General features: G+C 39.7%; 2 protein-coding genes and 3 non-coding genes across 12 annotated transcripts in view; 1 reads left to right on the top strand and 4 right to left on the bottom strand.

The window, feature by feature from the left end:
* Positions 1-16,514, bottom strand: part of LOC127362073 (F-BAR and double SH3 domains protein 2) — a 66,743-nt gene extending 50,229 nt beyond the window's left edge. For 2 of the 5 annotated variants that reach the window (XM_051397348.1, XM_051397350.1), the window contains exons 1-2: positions 16,165-16,514; positions 12,136-12,233 (exon numbers count right to left, since the gene is read on the bottom strand). In XM_051397348.1, coding sequence (XP_051253308.1) covers positions 12,136-12,233; positions 16,165-16,185 — 119 coding nt within the window. In that variant the 5' untranslated portion in view covers positions 16,186-16,514. The remainder of the gene's footprint in view (positions 1-12,135; positions 12,234-16,164) is intronic. The other 3 variants (XM_051397349.1, XM_051397352.1, XM_051397351.1) reach the window with 2 other exon arrangements.
* Positions 1-22,186, top strand: part of p2ry2.1 (purinergic receptor P2Y2, tandem duplicate 1) — a 47,271-nt gene that overhangs the window by 22,544 nt on the left and 2,541 nt on the right. Inside the window, exons 1-2 of one of the 4 annotated variants that reach the window (XM_051397356.1) lie at positions 17,722-17,843; positions 21,143-21,496. In XM_051397356.1, coding sequence (XP_051253316.1) covers positions 21,160-21,496 — 337 coding nt within the window. In that variant the 5' untranslated portion in view covers positions 17,722-17,843; positions 21,143-21,159. Of the gene's footprint in view, positions 1-17,721; positions 17,844-19,572; positions 19,724-19,782; positions 20,053-21,142; positions 21,497-22,186 lie in introns of those variants that run through there. The other 3 variants (XM_051397353.1, XM_051397355.1, XM_051397354.1) reach the window with 3 other exon arrangements.
* trnat-cgu (transfer RNA threonine (anticodon CGU)) lies at positions 427-500 on the bottom strand. The gene has a single exon. It is a non-coding gene; the product is annotated as a tRNA-Thr (tRNA).
* Positions 1,584-1,657, bottom strand: trnat-agu (transfer RNA threonine (anticodon AGU)). The gene has a single exon. It is a non-coding gene; the product is annotated as a tRNA-Thr (tRNA).
* Positions 6,187-6,260, bottom strand: trnat-agu (transfer RNA threonine (anticodon AGU)). The gene has a single exon. It is a non-coding gene; the product is annotated as a tRNA-Thr (tRNA).

Genomic DNA, 22,186 nt, shown 5'->3' with positions numbered 1-22,186 from the left:
CTTCACAGATTATCCATATTTGATATATATACAAAACATTACACATTTTATAAACGTATATGTTTCCATCTTCAAGGTGCTTCAATGTCCACTTTCTAAAGAAAAATGATATGTATGCAACTACAGTGACTAATGAGCAGCTCAGCTGTGCCACATCTGTATGCCATCAGTGAGATAAAAGAGAAAGGGGTTTACTGAATAAATGATGACACCTCTTTACCAGAAATTATCATTTGTTGTTCTAAAAATACATCTACCGAACTTACATCATTATTCTCAAGTCATAGCGGTAAGTGGTCTCTGTTGTCCAGAGTTGTCCCATAAGTGTATTCTCATAAATATAGGGCATGCATTGTGGTTACAAATCAGGTGCTGTAGAGACACCAACACTAAAGTAGCCGACTAACATCAGCCTTTAGGATGAGAAGGCACTTCCGGGATTCAAACCCAGGATCTCCTGTTTACGAGACAGGCACTTTAACCAACTAAGCCACAGCACCATGTAGTTCCTGTTCCTATGACAATATGACTATCTTTTGTTGAAGTATGACAACTCATCAAAGTTTAACAGTTTGAATATTAAAAAAATGTAAACCTTTAACACCTTAAGTAAAGAAAACTCTTCCTAACGGAGACACTGCTGGGATTTGAAGCCAGGAACTGTTATAATTTTTTTATAAATAAATTCATCATTTAGTCAATGCCTATCATGATTTCAAAGAGGCCAATGTAATTTATTCAAAATGTGCTTATTTATTGGAATAATTCCTGATAAAACCCAAAGATATTCATTTATAATGATATTAAACCAGGAAAGCATAAAATCTTCACTTTTGAGAAGTTGGAACGAGCAAATGTTTGGCATTTCTGTTTGATCAATGAAATCCCTTGTTTCCCTTGAGGGTAGCATGGCGATATCTCAGATTGAAGATGGTTCCAAAGTAATATCAATTGACTATGCAAACACTGGGATATTAGGATAACTTTGGAGTAATTTCAATTCACCACTTTTGTTTGGAATGACACATATTTTGCTCTGTGTAATTCACAACTAGAGCCTTTATCTTTCAAGTTGTTATACAAGATCTGTTTTCTTTGAAAAGGCACTGCTGGGATCGAAACCCAGGATCTCCCGTTTACTAGACAGGCACCAACTAAGCCGCCTGGTGCAATGACAAGGTTTCGAGCTCACTTGGCAAAATCTTCTTTTACTTCCTAAAGAATGTCAATTTGTCAAAGTTTGCCAATGGGATATCTTCAAAATGTTTATTTATTGTAATAATACATTATAAAACCCAAATATATTAATTTATAATGATATTAAACCAGTAAAGCATTAAATTGTTTACACTTTTAAGAAGTTGGAAGCAGCAAATGTTTGACATTTTTGATTGATGAATGATATCATGTATGGCAATATCGCAGACTGAAGATACAATATGAATTGACTATGCGAAATCATGGAACTTCGGAAATGTTTGTGTACTTCATTTGTTAGAAGAAGGTAACTCTGGAGCGATTTCAATTTACCACATTAGTTTGAAACGACACAAACGTTGAAACAAGATCTGTTTCCTTTGAAAAGGCACTGCTGGGATTTGAACCCAGGATCTCCTGTTTACTAGACAGGCGCTTTAACCAACTAAGCCACAGCGCCTACCAACAACACACGCCTGGTGCCAAGGAAAAAATATTACGAAAGTGTGCTGGCAGCCTTTTCATCAGAAATCAGATTCATTATCTATTGAAGACTTATTTAGAAATGTATCTGTATGATGGACCATGCGATGGAATTTCGAAAGCATTGTAAAAAATGAGCTGTAACTCCATCACAAATCTTGAACTGAGGTGATATTTGATCAGAAACGCTTAGTTTGACAGTTTGATCTGAGTTTCGTGCACTGCACTGGACAGGCTCACTGAGAATGACCTGTCAATCATAAGGTAGCCACGCCCGAAAGCATACGTGGCTTTAAGGTCTATTTTACACCAAATTAGACCATAATTTACTAAATGAATATCATAATGTATTGAATTAGATGTGAAACTACACATCGAGACCATAAACCCGTTAGGAAACTGTTTAATGAACTTACAAATCAAGTGAGAAGTCGGCTCATTCTTCATTAGAGTTAATGGCATCGGTATGTTATTGCAGCCAATGCAGCTCCCCCTGCTGGCCTTTACACTTCGGCGTTGGCTTCACTTTTTAGAGTAGGAAGCTCTGTCCATTATATATATACTGCCAATGGCAAATACAAATGCTTGCTCTCCAACATTCTGATTCAGTATCTTAGTACTACAGTACACTTGCGTACTATAAAAGGTCTCTGGAACATACAAGTCAAGCCACACTGACACACACAGACAAACAAACATTCTCACTCTTGCTGAGATTGAATATCATCCAAGAGACCAGACTAAAACAGAAACATAGAGTCGTTAACATGGTGTGAATGTGTGTATTGTGAGACAATACAAGAGGAAAAGATGAAGAAAGCCTATGTAATGCAGGTTTCTAAACATTCAAAATACCTTCAGACCAGTCAATCAGTGGTGAGCTTTATACTTCATGACAGAATTCTTTGTCAAGGACTTCAAGCAAAAAGCTTTGAAAAGTATAAATCCTCTTATTACACTGACTGTATTTACAGCCATAAATCCTATGTTCAAAGGAGTGCTGCAAGGTGTACATTTCTTATTTGGAGGTAGTGCTTATGCAACATCAGTTTGAATGCTGATCCATGATCCTCCAAGTCAACTTGAAATTGAGATCTGATACAAATTTAGGTAATAACTGGTATAATGCGAGGGCGTGGTCTCAAAACACTGTTAGCCTAAATTAACACGTAAGAGTCTTTAATGATGTGTGAATTAGGGATGTTCCTGACAACTCATTTTGCAGTCGATTTATCAAAATTTTACATTTCAACAGCCAAAATTGAGCACAATTTGAAGGCACAAGCCACAACACACAGCCAGGCTCCACAAGTTACTGTTATTTACCTCAGTATATCCTGTTACTGTCACTGCTGGGATTCGAACCAAGGGGCTCCTGTTTATTAGGCACTTTAACCAACTAAGCGTAGTTAAATGACAAAAGTCACATGTGTTAAATATCATCACTGACCATTGGGTTATGTTGTAACAAATGTTATTAGTTCCCTTATTGTATACGTAAAAGTATGAGCATGTGTGACAGATTAAATTATTGTGTGAGATGTAATTTCCCCATTGAAGATTCAGTAGACTCCAATCTCTAATTGAATCAGTGTGAGAGGCCTTAGTTGCAATGCACTGAGGGGGGGAAATTCCCCTCACTTCCACGTGACACTGACACAAGGAACCTGACAACCAGGGAGAGCCATTGGTTTAGTGATTCTCTAAGAATTGTCCAAGTATTCACTCCCCTTAGTGGAGATGACCCCAACTTTTTAAAACCACACTGAAAATGGCTTGAAAGAGCTATTGTGCAATCAACTGCACAAAGACAAGACAGAAAAAAAACAGGCACATGTCTTTACAGACATCTAAAGGATAAAGACACACAAAGCAATGTGAAGCAATGTACTTTCAAAGGGCACGTTTAAAATCGAGTTCACACTACAGGATTGCAGCCCAAATTTTCCACTAGTAAACAGTTTTAGGAGATCCAAGGCAAATAGTTGTTTACTCTGCTCTCGATCGCTATGTGTGAACTGTTCAAACGCACAATACGAGAGCTCCTGGATGCTGCGATTATGACACAGTAAGTTAATGTGGACAGTACAGCAATATGACAATTTTGAAAGCCGTGCAGTGTGGCTACATGTAGTGTGACCACATGACTTTCAAAGTCATCACATGGCTGGAGTGATAAAAATACACAACTTACTGTCTTGCAATGAGGAATCTTGAAGTTGTTGTGGTTTTCACTAGGGATGTCCGATAATATCGGCCCTCCGATATTCACTAAAAAATGTAATATCGGGAATTATCGGTATCGGGTTTTTATAACCGATGTTTGTTCTGTAGGCTTCAGCATTTCTGAGCCTGCATAAACGCAGCATGGGACGTTTACCGGCGCGCGCTAGATGACGTATAGCAACAACTACGCTAGCCTGGTTGGTTGCTAACCGTGGCTAACAAGCAAACAATTTAAAGCTGAATGATTTTAATATTAACACAAAATAAGTGCAAAGCACCTTAAATATTTTACCCTGCTATGAGCTGTTCCTAAACCAAACTAACAATTGGCCTAGAATTTACATTAGCACTCCTTCAGGTGCATAATACAATTAAACACATTAACCAAAGCTAGCGCGTAGTTAGCTATTAGCGTTAGCGCTCTTTTAAGTTTTAATACAATGAAGGTTGAAGTTGTTCTCTGATTTTGCACAGACAGTGTTTACATTTGGAAAGCCATGTTGCATATATGCATGCATCCAATGGGTAGGGCCATTTGTCCAGCTTTTAAATGCCCTGTCCGGCTGCAGGCGCAGCCTTAAGCCTGACACTCATTTGTCGTCCTTTTGAGAAAATAACTAAAAAGGTCGCCTTCTGACACATTACCTCGTTAGTTTAATATTTATTGGCTAAAAATCTGTGTCAAAATAAGTAATTTCATTGGTTACATTTTCGTGTCCTGACCTATCAACACATGGCTAATTTTAATATTCAAATGAGCCATGTGTTGATTCGCCACAATACACATCAGCGCAGTTGCTAGGTTACCACCAGGCTGTCAATCAAGCTCTCAGTGACAGAGAACGTAACGTGAGCTAACGTCAGTTGTTGGACTGAAATTCTGAAAATGCTCATACTCATATGTAGATAGGCAAAGTCTATACATCTGAAACAGAAGGTGCTGTATTTTTTTTTACCCTTTATCTATCCAGATAAAAACGTTAAGAACAGTTTCTGTATGATGTTTATTAGACCTATGTAATCTGAATTGGAAGGGCACGTTGTCATGAGCTGTATCTTGTCTATTTATTATTAGCTATGTGGTATGTGTATGCACCTTTATGTAATCTGGTGGAAAAACATTAAAATTTAAAACCGGATCATATCAAACAAATATCTGCTTGCGTGTCCCCTGTATGCAAAGTGTCCTCCTTTTGATGTGAAGGAAATGGCCACCCTACCAGTGGGGCATCACAATAAAATTAGGCATAATGTGTTAATTCCACAATAGGAGATATGTTAGGTTATAACCTAATAGTTTGGGTGTAAAAAGCCTGCATATATCGGTATTGGGTGATATCGGTAATGGAAATTGAGAGTTGGACAATATCGGAATATCGGAATATCGGATATCGGCGGAAAAGCCAATATCGAGCATCCCTAGTTTTCACACTACATGACTGATCAGATAGGCATTTTACCCAACAAAGCCACTGTGCCCTGTGGCACCTACCAGAGAGCGCCGGTTGTGTGCACACAACAAAAGTCACATGTTGAAACTCACCACTGTCCCTGTCCACTGGATTATGTTGTAAAATCTGTAACTGGTTCCCTTATTATACAAATGAAACCATGCGAATGTGTGACAGTAAGTTAATTGTATGAGATGTGGGAATCACATTCAAGGTTCAGTACACCCCCATCCACTAACTTGACTGCAGGGGGTACATTTTGAGACATATTCATTAGTACATTTTGTATATTTCCCATGGCGTGTCTACATATAAGGCAGCTGTATTTGTTTATATATCTGAAGCCACACTGTAGTTGGCAGAACCGTGCAACACCTTTGGAAAATTTCACTGGTCAAGTGGTTTAATAACAATTAACTGTCCTTCATAGTGATGATAACCGATCCCTATTTTTTTGGAGCAAACCGATCCCTATTTTTTTTTCTTCAAAGAGTCTCTATGCAATCAATTGCAAAAAGAGATCAGAGAGAATTTAGGCAGGGTACCAAAAGCTGAAGACAAGAGTAGCAATGTAAAGCAATAGTTTTAAAGGTCTGATTCTATTGTGTTTGGAACATGGAAAAAAAATACTTTTTTAGTCTTTGTGATTTAAATTTATCAGAGAAATCGTGCACTGGGATCTCTGCTTTATAATAGCAGGCATCTATATTTATTACGGTATAACATGCCTTACCCAATTTTGAGCTGCATATACTGTAAATACCTGTCATTACCAGGAACCTCAACTTGTTGTTCTTTTAAGTTTTGATACAAGACTTGTGCATTGAAAAGGCACTGCTGGGATTTGAACCCAGGATCTCCTGTTTACTAGACAGGCGCTTTAACCAACTAAGCCACAGCGCCTACCAGCTCATATTGCCAGTGCCAAGAATAAAACATTACAGGGTTCATTTCCAGCTGAAAAAGTATTTAGAAATTCATTTGTATGACAAACCATGTAAAGAACTTGGAAATCTTTGCGGAAAAGTGAGCTGTAACTCCATCAAAATACTAGAACTAACAATCTATCTAAGTACTGCAGTATATTTGTGTACTACTAAGGGCCTCTGCAGCATACAAGTCAAGTCACAAAGACACACACATCCTCACTGGGATCTTTTGACATGTCTAGGCTTTCCATGCTACCATGGTTACATTGCGGCAGAGACTTCACATGTAAATATGGATACCCAATTACCAGCTAGAAATATCTCACATCCATTATGCTTGTTTGTGTGGCACTATGTGTTTCACACATAAAACGCAATGAAAATAAAGAGATCAGGCCTTTCAGGTTAAGTCTTTAATGGTTTCATTAAAGCTTCATAGATTCAAAAAATCTGTTGTTAGTGTAGTAAGAATATACTGTACTTCCCCTAAGACGCCTGTCTGTGCCTCTCCTTACAGTTGCTTTCCTCACTCCCTTCATTTGTTCTGCCCACAGTCTATTTCTATCCTTAAAGACCTCTCCATACCCTCCTTCCACCTCCACATTTGTCTCCCTTCCCCACTCTTATCCCTTCGTCTTCTGCACTCTCCTTTCTTTTCTCTCTTTCTTCACCATTCCTTCTCTCCCCCACTATCTCTCTTTCTCCGCCCCACCTCTCTGTCTGCCCATTCTGTATGTTTGCAAGTGTATAGTGCATGAGTCAAAAAGCAGTGTCAGCATCAGCTGTGCATGAGGACGAAGGGGAGAATGAAAATGCCCAGATGAGTGTGTGTCTGACAGGAAATACTTAAGTGCTTGAGAATGGACGCTAAGTGTATGTACTGGATGTGTGTGTAAAGGCAGAGAAAGGGAACGATCAAACGTGGGAAAACAGCTGAGATCAATGGTTTATAGGATGCAGCCTGAGATCAGGGACAACAGGATAAGGAACATGAGGACAGGAGGGTGGTCAAGCTTTCACACTGCGGGATCACCACAACACATAATAGAGCAGATTCACTGCAGTTTTCTCCACTCCAAGACTAAGCAGGCGTTTGGACATAAGCATTCTCTATTTCATTTCACAATAAAATGCCATTGATATTTTTAAGCAACAAAATTAAAAACTGAAGTAAAGGTTAGCTTTACGTTAATACATTAAGGGGTTCTGTGCTAGTGTTTAAGGCATTAGCTTTCTACAAAACCATCTCACCACTTGACTTCTCTTCTCTATTTTTTGTTTACTAAAGCCTCAGAAAACACTAGAAAACACTGCTAGGCAATTAGTAAACCCCTGAGGGTGTAGAACTACAAGATCATGTTCAGATTCCATATTTTGCACAGACCAGTACAAACAACTTGAAAAATCAGCTGCTGGGGCTAAATCAAGCTCAACACTGGGGTTTGAATAAACAAGACTCCAACGTTCTGCCTCAAATGCCTTTTAGGGGGTCAAGGGAAAATATAAATCCAGGATCCAAAAAATATTATTGTCTTGTGATAAAATCAGAAACGGATGGAAAGGAGCAGAAAGAGTTCACCGAGATATACCAGAAACTGTTCCCTTTCAGTCTAACAGACACATATAGACAATAGATACAGACTACAGACACTATCATAGCAAACTAACTGTTCTGATCAGCTGTGGTTTCTGACACATGAGATGTCAAAAAGATCTCTGTGGGGACATGACGACATTCCTCAAAGAGAAATGCAATTTTCAGTGAAAGTTGCTGGATGTCACTTTGTCACACTTCAGGACAATTTGAAGTAGAACACTTGAATCTGTCACTGAACAAAGCTTCTGCACTGAATGACTGCTCAGTGCTCTGCCTGGGTTAATTAATCAGATGAAATTGCAACTGTTGCCATCGCTCTGACTGAGACTGAAGTTAACTGAGCATCGTGTTTTCTATCATACAAATCCTGAGAAGGTGCTGGACAAAATATTTGAAAGATTTGAAAATCCTTTCAGTATAATGCAGTTCCAATGCAACAGCACCACAAACGTCAGCCTCCAAAATGGCCACACAGTTGTTTAACAGTCTCAATAAACACTGAATAACATAAGCATCATCAAGATAGGAATCATTATTACACTGCATTCAATTGTAAGGATCTTTACAGTATTTCTGAGGTGGTTTGGCTTGATTCTTACTTGTAATATCTGCCTTGTACCTACCAGACCCTTTATCCTTTATTATTGAACCAGAAACATGATTTAACTGTTATTGTTTCAATCATACAGATTAAGGTTATCTCAGTCATAGCCAGTGCCTCCTAAAGGCATAGTGGACAAATGATGCCTCAGCTATTTGCTTAGGATGTGACGTATGATATAAATTATTATGTTTTTCTTTTGGGATAAATAAATAAAGAGTTAGTAAGTCATGGTTGAAGAATCACCATTGCCTCGTTTAAGAAACCTGTCATCTTCTCTGTCCTTTTATCCCCCCGAGACTAGTATTCCTGAGGTCCTCCTGTGATTATGAATAACAGCAGAGGTTGTCTGTGGTGTCATTTCGCCAAACACAAAGGCCACCTAATTATATTAGTAGGGTGTGAATCAGCATTGCACTAATTTGGGTCTTATTTTTTGTTCCTCCTCTTCCTAAATTATGGAGGCTGTGGTGAAAGGCATTAATGAGGACTCTGATAGCATTTTGATTTGAGACTGGGGAGGTTTATCTAGCTACTCAGCATGGAGACCCATTAGGTTTTAATGATTTCTGCAGATAATTCCTAGGATTTGGTCAATAAATTTGAGTGAAACACAATTTTCATTTATCCCATGCAAATGTGCCACACAAAACACAGACATGGGGGGTAAATTCCTAGATCAGATCAGGACCCCAATTCTAGTCCAGTCAAGCCCAGTCTAGTAGTCTCTCTGTAGAGTCTACATAAAGCACTCATTTAGACTATGTTAAATTAGAAAATCATGCATTTCACATAACAACAAGCTTGAAAAAAGACCAACATCATGGCATTATGTATAGTGAGATGGTGTTTTGCAATTTAATCACTGATCCAAATCTACAGATAAAACCAATTAAACAACTGCAATAGCGAAAATGTGTTACAGCTCCACTGTTAAGGTAAAAGTATGTTCTTATTAGTAAAAGGAAGAGCAATTGGGTGTGTGAAAGCTAGGTCAATGTTTCCAAATGTGTATGAGGTGAACACACAAGTATATACAAGACTTTTTTTTATGGTTTGTGTGTGTGTGTTCGTGCATGTGTAGCTGTTGAGGCAGACATAAGGGTATGGGGGATTTACTTGGATTGAGGACACCAACTTGACTCTCTGAGTCCATCAACTCGTCATCGTTTTCTCCTCTCTCTCTTTCTCTTATCCTCTCTCCTAAGACCAGTCCAGCTAAAATGCAGTCCCAGGGGATTAAATGTGCTGCCCCTTCTCTTTTATTTATGTCTGTCTGTCTTTCTTTCTTTCTTTCATTCTTTGTTTCTTTATCTTTTCACGTTTACCTTTTACAATTTATAAAAACATGGGCTGAATGTTCTACAGCTAGTAACTTGTGTACGTCCGTGTGTGTTTGTGTGTGCACTGATTAAAGCCAGTCCGTGGATTAATTAGGGTAAATAACCTCAGAGCAGATTTTGGGATTAAAGAGTTAAAATCTACTTTAGGGTTTACACAGGGAAATGCGTGTCTATCAACCGTGTGTGTTTCATTATATGGTCACACTTTCCTTGTCTTGTAGGGTGCAGCTATTGTAACAATGGTTTTGGGAGGTAATTTAGTTGACATGACATTTGCACCTTAGCAGCAGTCTAGCCAAGTGATTTACATAGTCTACAAGTCTGCATAAATATTTTCAGAGTTTCAGTCCAAATCCATCATAAGTGTGTTTTTAAAGAGACAATATACATTACTTGGCGTTACTGTAAATGTCTCAGTGTTAGCCAACTAGCTAGCTTCCTGCTGCAGTCCCTTCACTGACTGTTTGTGGGCATCATAGCAGTTATCAGCTCTACATTCTGACCCTGGATGGGGACAGGTCAATAATTGCTACTTCCTGTGGAAATTCCTACTGCATTATTGACATTACACTCCGGCCAGTTAGGGACGCAGTTGTTACGAGAGCGAGAGTTTAATGTCTGAATAAAGTACCGGGTAAGTTAACTACATGGTGTTTACAACTAACAATTATTTTCAACATTTGCAAAAAGTCCTAAAATGTTGAAAACCTAAAGAGACTCATGTCACACATCTATTGCCCTGAGGACCACGGTTTTAATATGAACTTCCCGATTTAACGTCTCCATAAAGCTTTGGTGGGTAAGGACAAAAAATGAATGAGTCCCTAAATAAACACAATGCCCATATTCCTCCTGCATGTAGGCTACATGTAAACTATTTTTGTCCATTGAACAGATCAGTCATTTTAGTGGGATCTGTGAAGACAGTTGACAGCTTGGCCAGCTGCTGCATTTTAGCACCTGAGGTACAGCGCTGCTAAAACAACATCTGGTTCTGACAACAGTAACAGGGGTCAAAGTCAGTGTGTATTTCTTCCTTTCTGATGGTAAGTTCAGATTAACCTAACCATTCTGATCAATCTATCACAAATATCTATCTCTACAATAAAGTCAGACGAGTGCCACATCACCAACAGAAAAACTAGTGAGACTTCAGTGTCTTGCTCAAGGACACATCGACAAAACAGACGTTTGCTGCTGCAGGGGCTTGAGTCCAGGCCTCCCGATAAAAAGCGGTCTCCCTAATCACTGCACCGCGCTGCTGCTCCTGATTTTACCACCATGAGAATGTGTCATCAAAAATAATTACAAAACATTAAAGGCTAGAGGAACGCACTGAGAAAACACTCCAGGAAGCGCCTTTCAACCACAGGGATGACAAAGCTAATTTGACGATCTTTACCCAGTGGCATGTAGCTCCATCCCTCAACGACTGAAAGAACTAACACATTGTGGTTGCATATGCTAAACTGGCTCTCCCTCTCTCCCACAAGTGAGACCAGGGCCTTGTTCGCTCGCCAAAACCCAGCAGCAACAAGGCAATCTGTTCTCAAACAGCTGGAGCTGCCCCCAAGAGTGAAAAGGGGGGAGATAGAGAGAGGAAAAAGAGGGAAGTCTCAGGAAGACAAGAGGTAGAGAAAGTGTGAGAATGAGAAACAGAGAGGAAGACAGGGATGGGGGCAGAAAAGCAGAGTATTAGAGAGTTTGCTGTCATAAATAATCAATGCTTAGTCAACACAGAAAATGAGAGCGTGTGAAGGAACCAGGGTTTCCTCCCATTGCCAAATCCAAAAGGGAAAACTGCCAGACTCACACACGTCATGAGTAAACAGAGCTGAGCCAAAATGAAAAGGAGAGATAGACAGACAGACAAAAAGATTGTCAGAGCAAAAGGGACAGGGGGAAAAAAATGGAACCGAGGGAGAAGGAAAAGATGACAGAGAGAGATACAGAATGAAATTTCGAAAAGAAGAAAGAGAGGAAGAAAGAAACAGAGTCGGAGAGCAGGAAGAGGGCAGCAGGAAATTCCTTCGTCATTTTCCCGACCCTTTGTCCTTCTCAAGAAAACTGGAATATGACAATACTCCTCCTCCTCTTTTTCTTTCTCATGCCACTCCTCCCTCACTCATTAGTTGCTTCCTTCTTTCTGTCTCTGCGTGTCTGTGTCCATGTGTGCTTGGCGCGCACATCACAGTCAGCAATGATGACTAGATTTAAAATCATCTGGCATTTGGTGAGTGTATTCCTCAGTTCCTTCGCAGTGGATGAGAACTGTTAGTACGAGCATGTGATGCAGATGTGTTCATACCTCATGTCTTCCAGAAGGTCACATTCGGTCTGGTGTTTAAAGTGCAGTCTTGTCATCTGCTCTGTGTGTGTGTTTTTCAGCTCCTGTGTCACTTTGACCTGGAGGAAACAAAAATGCACGTCAAGTAAAGGATTTGTCATTTATTTATTTGGCTGCTGTGCATGTATCTAATTAAACCTACTCTACCACAAATCATGTATCCTTCCATATTGATGATAACAATAATGAGATGTAAAACTAGATATCATCTGAGACTTTGGTTATCATAATAGAGCTAGTGGTAAGAGTTCAGTGAACTCTTAACGCCTCTGTCTGCCTGAAAGTCATAAACACATTAATTAATAATGATTTTTCCTCAGAGGCCATATCACCCACCACTTGTTGGATTAAATGTTTCACGAAATCACCAAAAGTCATACACCAATTTGACAAACAGTAAAAAAGAAAATCTAGTAGAAATGTAACCAACATTTATTTTCTCACTAAATGTCTCTATGAAATGTTAAAAAATAATGACCTTGGGCTCAAGGACTCAACAGGTTTTGAGAGCCCAAGGTGACGTCTACAAATGTCTTGTTTGATCCAACGAACGAAACGTCCAAAAGTCAAATATATTCAATTTAGAATGATACCCAACACTGGAAAGCAGTAAATCCTCGAGTTTGAGAAGCTAGAAACAGTAAATATTTGACATTTTTGCCCGATTATCTGATTAAATAAATAAATCAACTATAAAAAAGACTTGATTAATTTGCTGTTAATCCACCAATCAATCAATTGACAAACTGTTTCAGTTCTAGTGAAAATATTACCAATTTAGGGGTACTGATTCAAAAATATGATGTGTTAGTCACACACACATCATAGAATTGACTTATATCCCCGAAGGCTCACTGAATGTACTGAGCAAAATATGAAGGACATTCACTCTTTTCCCTGAATCCATATCCATATCAAAGCAGTTGATCCAGATGGAGTCTCAAGTTCTGAATGTTTCTTAGTATACGAGTATTAAAGAATTCAGCTCCTGAGTCACTGTGGCCTACATAACCCCCCGCCCCCCAACCCACACACAGACACACACACAGACACACACACAGACACACACACACACACACACACACACACACACACACAATTCAACCCCCATCAATCAATGTATCTGCCAATCACCTGTCAGTGTGCTCAGCTCTAGAGTCAGGAACACACACATACACACACTCCCATCAGTAATCCATCAACGTAGCAATCAGTGTCCGGGGTTTGAGAGGCTGGAGGAGGCTGTTTGCAGTTCGAGGTGACTGAAGACCATCTAACGGTTCATAACATCATTAAGGAACAATCATAGTGCACGTGCATTAGAAAAACATGCTAATTGTATCGCCTCATTTATACATTAATTTGGGTGGTCAGACCAGGTGGTATAACCTACACTCATTCACAGAGCCCTTGTGCAAAAATAGATAGTTAGCTCACCCTTAATATGCACACAAACCAGCACACACACACACACACACACACACACACACACACACACACACACACACAAACACACACTCCTGCCAACACATACAGAGTCACTGTGATGGTCATTGTGTATTGTGGGGTGAATTCCATCAGCTATTCACCAGGGTAACAGTGGGCAAATTCATGACTGTTCTAGACAAAACAATCAACAACATAACACACACCACACTGGCACAAACACACACACACCAACACACTGCAGAGCTCCTTTCTTTCATGTGCTGTGTCTTTGAAGATAAGGAGGGAGTGGTTCATTACATTATCAGAACAAAATTACTCCACTTGATTTCACCTTCTATCACTCATCGGACACCACGGGGAGAGGAGGGTGCAAAGGGGAAGGGCAAAAGGGTGACAGGGAGATGGGGAGACAAAATGAGAGGGAGAGTGGGGAATGATACGATGGGTAAGTAACTGAAAGTAAGAAAGAAGGGAGAGAAAAGAAGATGGCGAGACTGAGCGAGAGACACGGTCAGCGAGAAGGAGAAGGTGAGAGCAACAGTGGGAACGATGGTATACGGAGACGTTAATTGTGAGGCAGTGTGAAAAAGATATTCAGCCTATTAAAGGTCACGTTAAAGGAAAAGAGCTCTGTGGGTGTAGTGGTAGCTGATGCAGCAGGTAGGGCTGTGTCGCTAAGACAGAAGTTCCTGTTATGTAACCCCAAACATTAACACACATATTTTACAGTGCTTCTGGTTGTACACATCTGCACCTGCTTGTATGAAAAGGGAAGTAAAAGTATATGTATGTCCTATTGATCATGTTGGCTCCCTTCTGATATGTCTGTACTGGTTAATTAGATTACAACCGGTTCAAAACACAGGCATGTTGGATGATTTATTGGTTGAGCTTCCAGTTAGATGCCATTGGTTTTGCAACTATTGTCAGTTTAGACACACTTATTGGAAATTGGTAGAGAAATAAGTAAATTTTGTACTATAAGACTTTGATAATGTCAGGAATTCGAAACATCAAATACCCTTAAATCTACAAAATACGGCCTCAAAAATGAATACAGAGTTGCACCAATGCTTCTTTGATAGAGTCTCCACAGAAATGTGCTCATTAGCAGCCATATTTAATTTAAACCACATAAAAACTAATATATGAGAGTCAAATGAGCTCAGTCTGTAAGCAGATGTGCTGAGACGCAGACAAAACACTTAAGGGGCTGCATGTCACACTGGGAGAGAAATTATTAGTGTCCAGCAGCCAAATACTGATACACTCTGGCTGTGGTGCTGTGGGCCGAGCGTACTGAGTGTGCCAGCCTCATTGGCAGGGGGTAACGCATCTGTATCTCGCAAATTCTCTTTCATTCTTGGAAGTATTTTCACAGCAAATTGAATGGGAAAGGACACTGGCAGCCGACAAATGGGATCTTCCAAAATTAATATGACCCTAATGGTGCACTTGATCAAACGCACAGTGGAACGAGACAACCACAGAGGTCTCTGCGAGCCTCAGTGATGAAAGGACCTGTTCAAGTGTGTGTTTTACAGACATGATATGACATGTTCAGGGCCAGTCTGTGTGTAGAAACCAAGGGCATAAATGGCACTGGGGGAATATGTGGTAATTAAGAGAAAACTGTGCAGAGGTTCACAGCAGGGTAATTGGCTCTCGTGCATCTATTTCAAGCACAACACACACACACACTCATAGCAAGCAACTTAAACACACTCTCACACACTAGGTACCAAGCTATAGGGGACTGTGGTCTTTTCTCAGCCCATACAGAATCAATAAGTCAGTATCAGACATGGCTCTGCCAGCATGTCTGCTCTCTCTCTCTCTCTCTCTCTCTCTCTCTCTCTCTCTGTGAGTTTAGCTTTTGTCAAGCTCAGCCTTTGATGAAATGATGTGACCCTGGTCGGACTGAAGGTCTTCCCTTGAGACAAGAAGCATCACAACGTGGAGAAACGACAGCTTTTTGTTTTTCTGTGTGGGGTCCGACTGTTCTCACGATACCCGAGCCAAAGTAACACCGGTGCATACACTAACACTGACGTTAGATCGTGGATATTACTGTAACGTTAACGTCCGACCATTACTGTACGTTTGTTTGTTTGTTTTGTTGTTGTTGTTTTTCTTTTCCATTTAAACTTATTGCTACAACAGGACGTATCGGAATCATTTTTTATCTCACTAACATGGTCTGGTGCTTTGTATAAAACGTCTTGTGTTAGCCCACCTAGCTAACGTTATCTGACGTTTGACGGCTCACGCTGTAACGGCTGGACAGACGCATATTAATGTCACTAGGTTACAGACTAACCTAACGTTAGCTAGCAAACGCTGCTAATGTTGGCTAGCAAAAAGGTTTCTTTTTCTCCCCCTTTAATTTTCTTAAGCCTGCAGCATCGAGTGTGTGTGTGTGTGTGTGTGGTTGGTAAAAAAAACCCCACAATATCTCCAGCTAAGGTTACTACAGTGTTATCTGCCTGTCATTGTCTGTACAGCCCAGCTACAACATAACGGACTCTGGAAATCACTCACCTTCCTCGGCGGCGGCTGCATTTTGGAGTATTGACATGAATGGTATTTCCCTTGTGAGATGTATTGTAATTCCGAGTGGAAATCCAAATCAGTGTGGGACTAATATTTTGTTTCCTCAAACAAAAAAACAAAACAAAACAAAATCCTCCCCTTCAGACGACAGGGAGGAAAGACGGGAGTTAAATTTGTACTCCGGCCGCCATGATTGATGATAAATGGCTGGTTTAATACAGAGCAGAAACTGACGCTACGGAGAGGAGAGACTGCACACACTTGTGTTGGTTGCTGCCACTACTAGAGGACTAGCGTGTACTGTACTGTGTTGTGAAGCTGGAGAGCAGACAGGCGGAGAGGGGAAAAAAAAGCAGAGGGAAGGGTTGGTGGTGGTGGTGGAGGAGAGGAGGGGAGGGGTATTAACGGGGAACCCCTTCAGCAACTAAGCTCAACGGCTCCCCGATGCGGCGAAGGCCGGGACAGCACCGGACAGCAGCGCTCCAGCCTGCTCAAGGAGAAAAGCCTGACACTGACAGGAGGCTGCGTCCCTCCCGCAGACCTGCATAGCAACAAGAAACCGCAGTCGATCGAGGAGAAATCGATCGCAGACTAGGGCGAAAAAAATATGTATATAGATGGAAAAAGAAACAAATAAAAGACAGCTTAACAAATTCTAGACGCATGGATCGTTGATAATGATTCCCAAAATGTGATTTTTAACCAGTCATCCTAATCCAGCTGATATGATATATAAGAGACATCAAAATGCTACATACAATAATGCTTTTCTAAATGTTATTCATAATAATATAATGTTTTCTGCTATTATTAGGCAGATTATTGTGTACTTTTTCAGAATTCAGCGAGTAGACAGGATAAAATAGGGTCATTGGGTTCATTGAAAGTGGGTGCTGAGTGAACAATTAAAGGAATACATTACAATGGAGGGTGTCTGAAAACCCTTGTAATGAGTTGGCACCCGCAGCAGCTGGTTTACTGAAAGCGCCTGCCATGCGTTTGTGCAGCCTGCATGTGTATGTCTGTGTGTTCGGTTGGGGTTGCTTGTGGTTTGAAATGAACCAGGTTATTAAAATGTAGGTTGTGGGATGAGAAAATTAGGATGGTGATGAATAATGCATAACATGCATATAAACAGACATTATTGGATTTTAACCCCTCTCCTCACCCCTCAAGGTTAAGACTTACCTGTTACTGATGGGAAGAAATGCAGTTACTGTTACCCAGAAATACTTCTGCTCACATTGCCAGTGCCACCAATGTCAAACTACAGCAGATTGTTTATATGGTTGGCAAGTTTCAGAGTGACAATGTCTCACAAAAAAGTATTTTACTTTATGCCTCCTACGTGCCATGGCCAAGGTTAAGGTTAAGGGCTGTGTAATCATTAATACACAGAGTTTCTGGAGCAGGTAAGACATTAAGTGCTCTTTCTCACCTTTCCTCTCAGTATGACACTCAAACTAACACGCACATACACTTGCGCGCACACTTGCATTCAGAGAAACCAAACACAGCTATTAACAACAGCACACATAGCTTTCTGCCAGTGGCACAGACGAAAATGGCAGACAGTCATTGCTGGATTATATTGTATTTTAAAGGAACCTGCCAGGATGCTTTTGGTTTATGATTCCTCTTAGGAGCATCTATATTTACATACTAAGGTAAGACTTAAACTAAAAGTACAAAAGGAGCATAGATGGTTAGTTTTCAACTCATACAATGCATGTTTTCCTGAAATGTGCCAGGGGTAGATTTTTTATTATATACAGTATGTTAGATATTCAGTGTATCTTGGTGTTTTTAAATTAATGCTGTTTGGCTGTCAGGCAGGAGATTTCTAGTATTCCTTGCTGACAAAATATTTATGTCAAGGCACTGGCTCAGATCTGAAGTTGGTCCCCAGGTGCAGCATAGTGGCAGCCTACTTCTCCTATACTTACTATATACCACTGGCTCAAATGCAGAGAATGAATTTCCCTATGGGGATCAATAAAGGGTAACTTAACTTGTGCTAGTAGCTGTGTGTTAGTATTAAGATTTACCTGTCCTCAAAGGGCTTCTCTGTCTTTGAACTGATGGTAAAAAAAAACCATTTAAAATAGCTAATTGTACGAAGTATTTGTTCGAAAGTCAGTGCAGGGAAAAAAAGGTTTTAAACCATACAGACCCATTTCTATGACTTACACCTTGTGATCAATATGTGGAAATTGTCAGCTGATTTAAAGATGTCCTCCAGACATGTATTACGACAATAATGTGTGTCTGTTTTTTTTTTTTTCAGCCAAAAAAATGAACTAGAATATCCACATTAAAATACTTAAAAGGCATCTACCCCTTTTACCACATTAAAAAATACAGATTAAGTTAAATTATACACAGTGTGTAATCCCCTAAAGCTTTATTTGCACACAGGTTTCCTCTGGTTTGCTTCCATTTCCCATCAAAACAGGTATTAGGTTAATCCTCCAGTTCTCTTGATTTAGGCACTGGCTCAGATTTAGAGTTGGTTCCCAGGCGCCGCACAGTGGGTGCCCACTGGTCCTAGTACTTAGGATGGGTCAAAAGCAAATAATCAATACTTAAATCAATAAAGGATAACTTAACCTAAAAAGTGATTTACTGCTTTTATCTCATAGAAAAATACAGAATCTATGAATAGACAAATTTTGTTCATTTCTAAAGTTTTCCTGCTGGACACAAGATGTCTCCTACTTCACTGTAAAGTCCATTCTCAGTGGATGTGCACTGGTGGCTTCAAGTTTCTACCTCACAATTCTATAATTTTAATACTGGACCAGGTTTGACCTCCAAATTATTTGTGATGTCACAAATCATGCTCATAGGCCCCCTTAGAATTAGATATTTAATGAGCACAAAGAAACTTTCCACTTTTAGCAGATGAATGTGAAAACATCCTTCTAGTGTCAAACTCTGCACGTACATCATTCTGCACAGTGAAGCCTAAACAGCCAACAAGAAGAAACACATTTACTGAGTGAAGGGGGGGTTTAATTAACTATGTAGAAACACACATGGATGACAAATTCATGGTTTCATGGACAATGTTGTTTCTATAGGCTCTGCAAGAAAGTCGGTCAAAGACTGTTTTTAATCAGGAAATTGAAGGGCTCTGGAGTCAGCACAGTATTTTGGAAAAAGTGTATGTCAGCCTGACAGAGTGTATTCTTGTGTTTAATATTTCTGTCTGGTATGGATATTTTACATTAACAAACAAAAACAGACTAGCCAGGCTTGTCAAAACAGCAAGAAAGACAGTTGGCTGCAAACAAGAGCCTGCACTGGTTAACAGCCAGGCCAACAGACTCATGTCCAACTGTTGACACACTATACAGGCTACAGCTTGTCAGACAGGTACACACCTCCACAGGTTTTTCACTCATTATCTTCAGTATCTTAGGTGCGCATTCAGCCATAAGCGACGCATTCAGATACACACTGTATCTACGAGTGAGAATGAGGATACATTACATAGGATGGTCAACGCAGGACAGTCTTTGAAAGTCGATAGCATTCATACAGTGTGAGTAATTTGATACATTTTAAAGGGGAATGTGGGCTTCAGTATATTTCTTGGGAAAATGTGGATATTAATGCATAGCCAGTTTAACAAGAAAAACCACAGGCTACTTTATTGCTGAATAGTAAGTTGTGCTTGGTTTGGTATGGCATGCACACAGCAGGTCAGAAGAATTTGTACAAAAGGGGCCGCTCTGTCTCAGGTCTGTTATCTGTTAAATTTAACCAGCAGATGTTTTCGAAGAGAAAACAGGAGAAAGCAAAGGGTGCCGAGAATAGTGTCAGAGAGAGAAGAAAAAAAGAGCGCTGTGGGTTAACTCATCAGAGAAACAAGTAGGTCTGACCTGTGCTGTCTTATTTGCATGTGAGTTTTTGAGGTTCCACATTACTGATTTGAGCTTGTGTTTGTCAGGTAAACAGACAGATTTGTAGAGGAATAGAAGCAATTGACTGAAGAGACAATAATGTAGCATGCATGCCAGTGAATGAAGCAGAAAGAAAGGATTGAACAGAGTCTCAAAACAAGGTCTGGTTTGAGTTAAAACGTTATTCCTCTGTCTCTCCAGCTAACAGCCATGAGGTTTTGGAAAACTTTGACACGCAAAGTGCCAGAATATGTTGTGTGGTGTTTTTCTTTGTGCGAACACATGTGCTCCAAAGGTTTTTTAAGAAGTTGTTGCATCACAAGTCTCTGTGAATCTTTGCTGGAATCTTCTGCAGCTCAGATGTGTTACAAGAGAGATTTTTTTTCCCTTTTGTGGGCGGAGAAAGGAGAGGCAGTAATGTTAGGCTGATAAATATTTCAGTAATCTGCTGAGACATGATTGTGAGATTGAGTCAAGATGTTATGATGTTAGGCCAGGTGGTGGGGCAGTACATCTTGTGACTATATTTGCACAGCACTCACACACTTGTTCATGTATTCCAACAGAATGAGTGTTGAGGATAGCATATGATAATCAGTTATAATTTAATGTGGGTGCCACCATTTAAGTATCCTCTTTTCTTCTCTCTATCTCTCACAATTCCTTTCTCATTTACTCAACCACCCACTCGGAAAGAAAAACACAATTAGTAAAATGCTTCACTTCGTGCGAAATTCACAATGACTTTAAAATTGGATGACTCAAGCTATAAACTGGATTGTGTCAATTTGATTGTGAAATGGGCCGGTCAATTATGCTTGAGGATGAAATGACTTATACCGGACTGTGCTGCTACGGCATGCCAAAGTGAATGACTTTGCTTCTAAAATGGTAATCTAGGTTGATTCACTTTCCTTGCTGGTACTATCCATTTCCTGTGTCTTCACACTCTTTGTTTCTGTGTGTATGATGACCTCTTCATGGTTAGAGAAGTAAAGTGTTTCTAGATTCAAATGCAACATATTTATAATCTTTTCCTTTGTGCTTATCTTCCTCAGGTGTTTTCACAACCAAGATGGCCACCTTTGACAACAATGAGTCCACCCTATTCAATACCAGTGCCTTCTACTGTAAATTTCAAGAAGATTTTAAATATATTCTGCTTCCTGTCAGCTATGCCCTGGTCTTTGTAATTGGCCTGGCGCTGAACGCCACAGCGTTGTATGTGATTGTGTTCCGTACTAAGCGCTGGAAGCCGTCCACTATCTACATGTTCAACCTGACGATGTGTGACACTCTCTACATCTTCACTCTGCCCTTCCTCATCTATTACTATGCAGATGAGAATGACTGGCCCTTCAGTGAACCGTTCTGCAAGCTCATACGCTTCCTGTTTTATGCCAACTTATATGGTACAGTTCTGACATGGTACTGACCCATAAAGAAAATATGAAATGATATGGTACCGTTATGGCAGTATGATATACCACAAGATGATATGATACAATATAATATAATGTAGAATATGTGAACAGTATAATACAATACATAATGATGTAATATATACAGTAGCAGTATGGTATGATCATACATACTGCTAATACAAGGCTATATAATACAATATGTTTCACTAGGCTACACTAAGTTAAAATACTATACTCTACAGTAAGATACAATACACCACAACAGCTACAATAAGCTGCCCTACACTGTACTATGATACAATACAAGGCTGTATGGTACAAACATTTACAATATGATATGATAAAATTAAATACAACAATTACTTAATACATTTAAAGAATGGCAGAATATCATGCAATAGGGTGTAATACATCAAGATGAATTTTGATGCAATATGACAATTTTGTTCAAAATGTATGTACAATATAGATATAAAATGATACAATAGGATGTAATATGATCTGACTTGAGACAACACAGTGAGACACAAGTTGATATGACACAACATGATACATTAGGATGCCATGCAATATATCATACTATACCATATCATAAAGATAATATACTAAAAAATATATGCTGATATCAGAAATGCTAACTTATATGGTTTAAATAATATGATTTAAGTGGGCTTGTAT

This window comes from Dicentrarchus labrax, unplaced genomic scaffold (assembly GCF_905237075.1).
Source record: "Dicentrarchus labrax unplaced genomic scaffold, dlabrax2021, whole genome shotgun sequence".
Lineage (NCBI taxonomy): Eukaryota > Metazoa > Chordata > Actinopteri > Moronidae > Dicentrarchus > Dicentrarchus labrax.
This window is presented reverse-complemented; position numbering and strand designations above follow the sequence as displayed.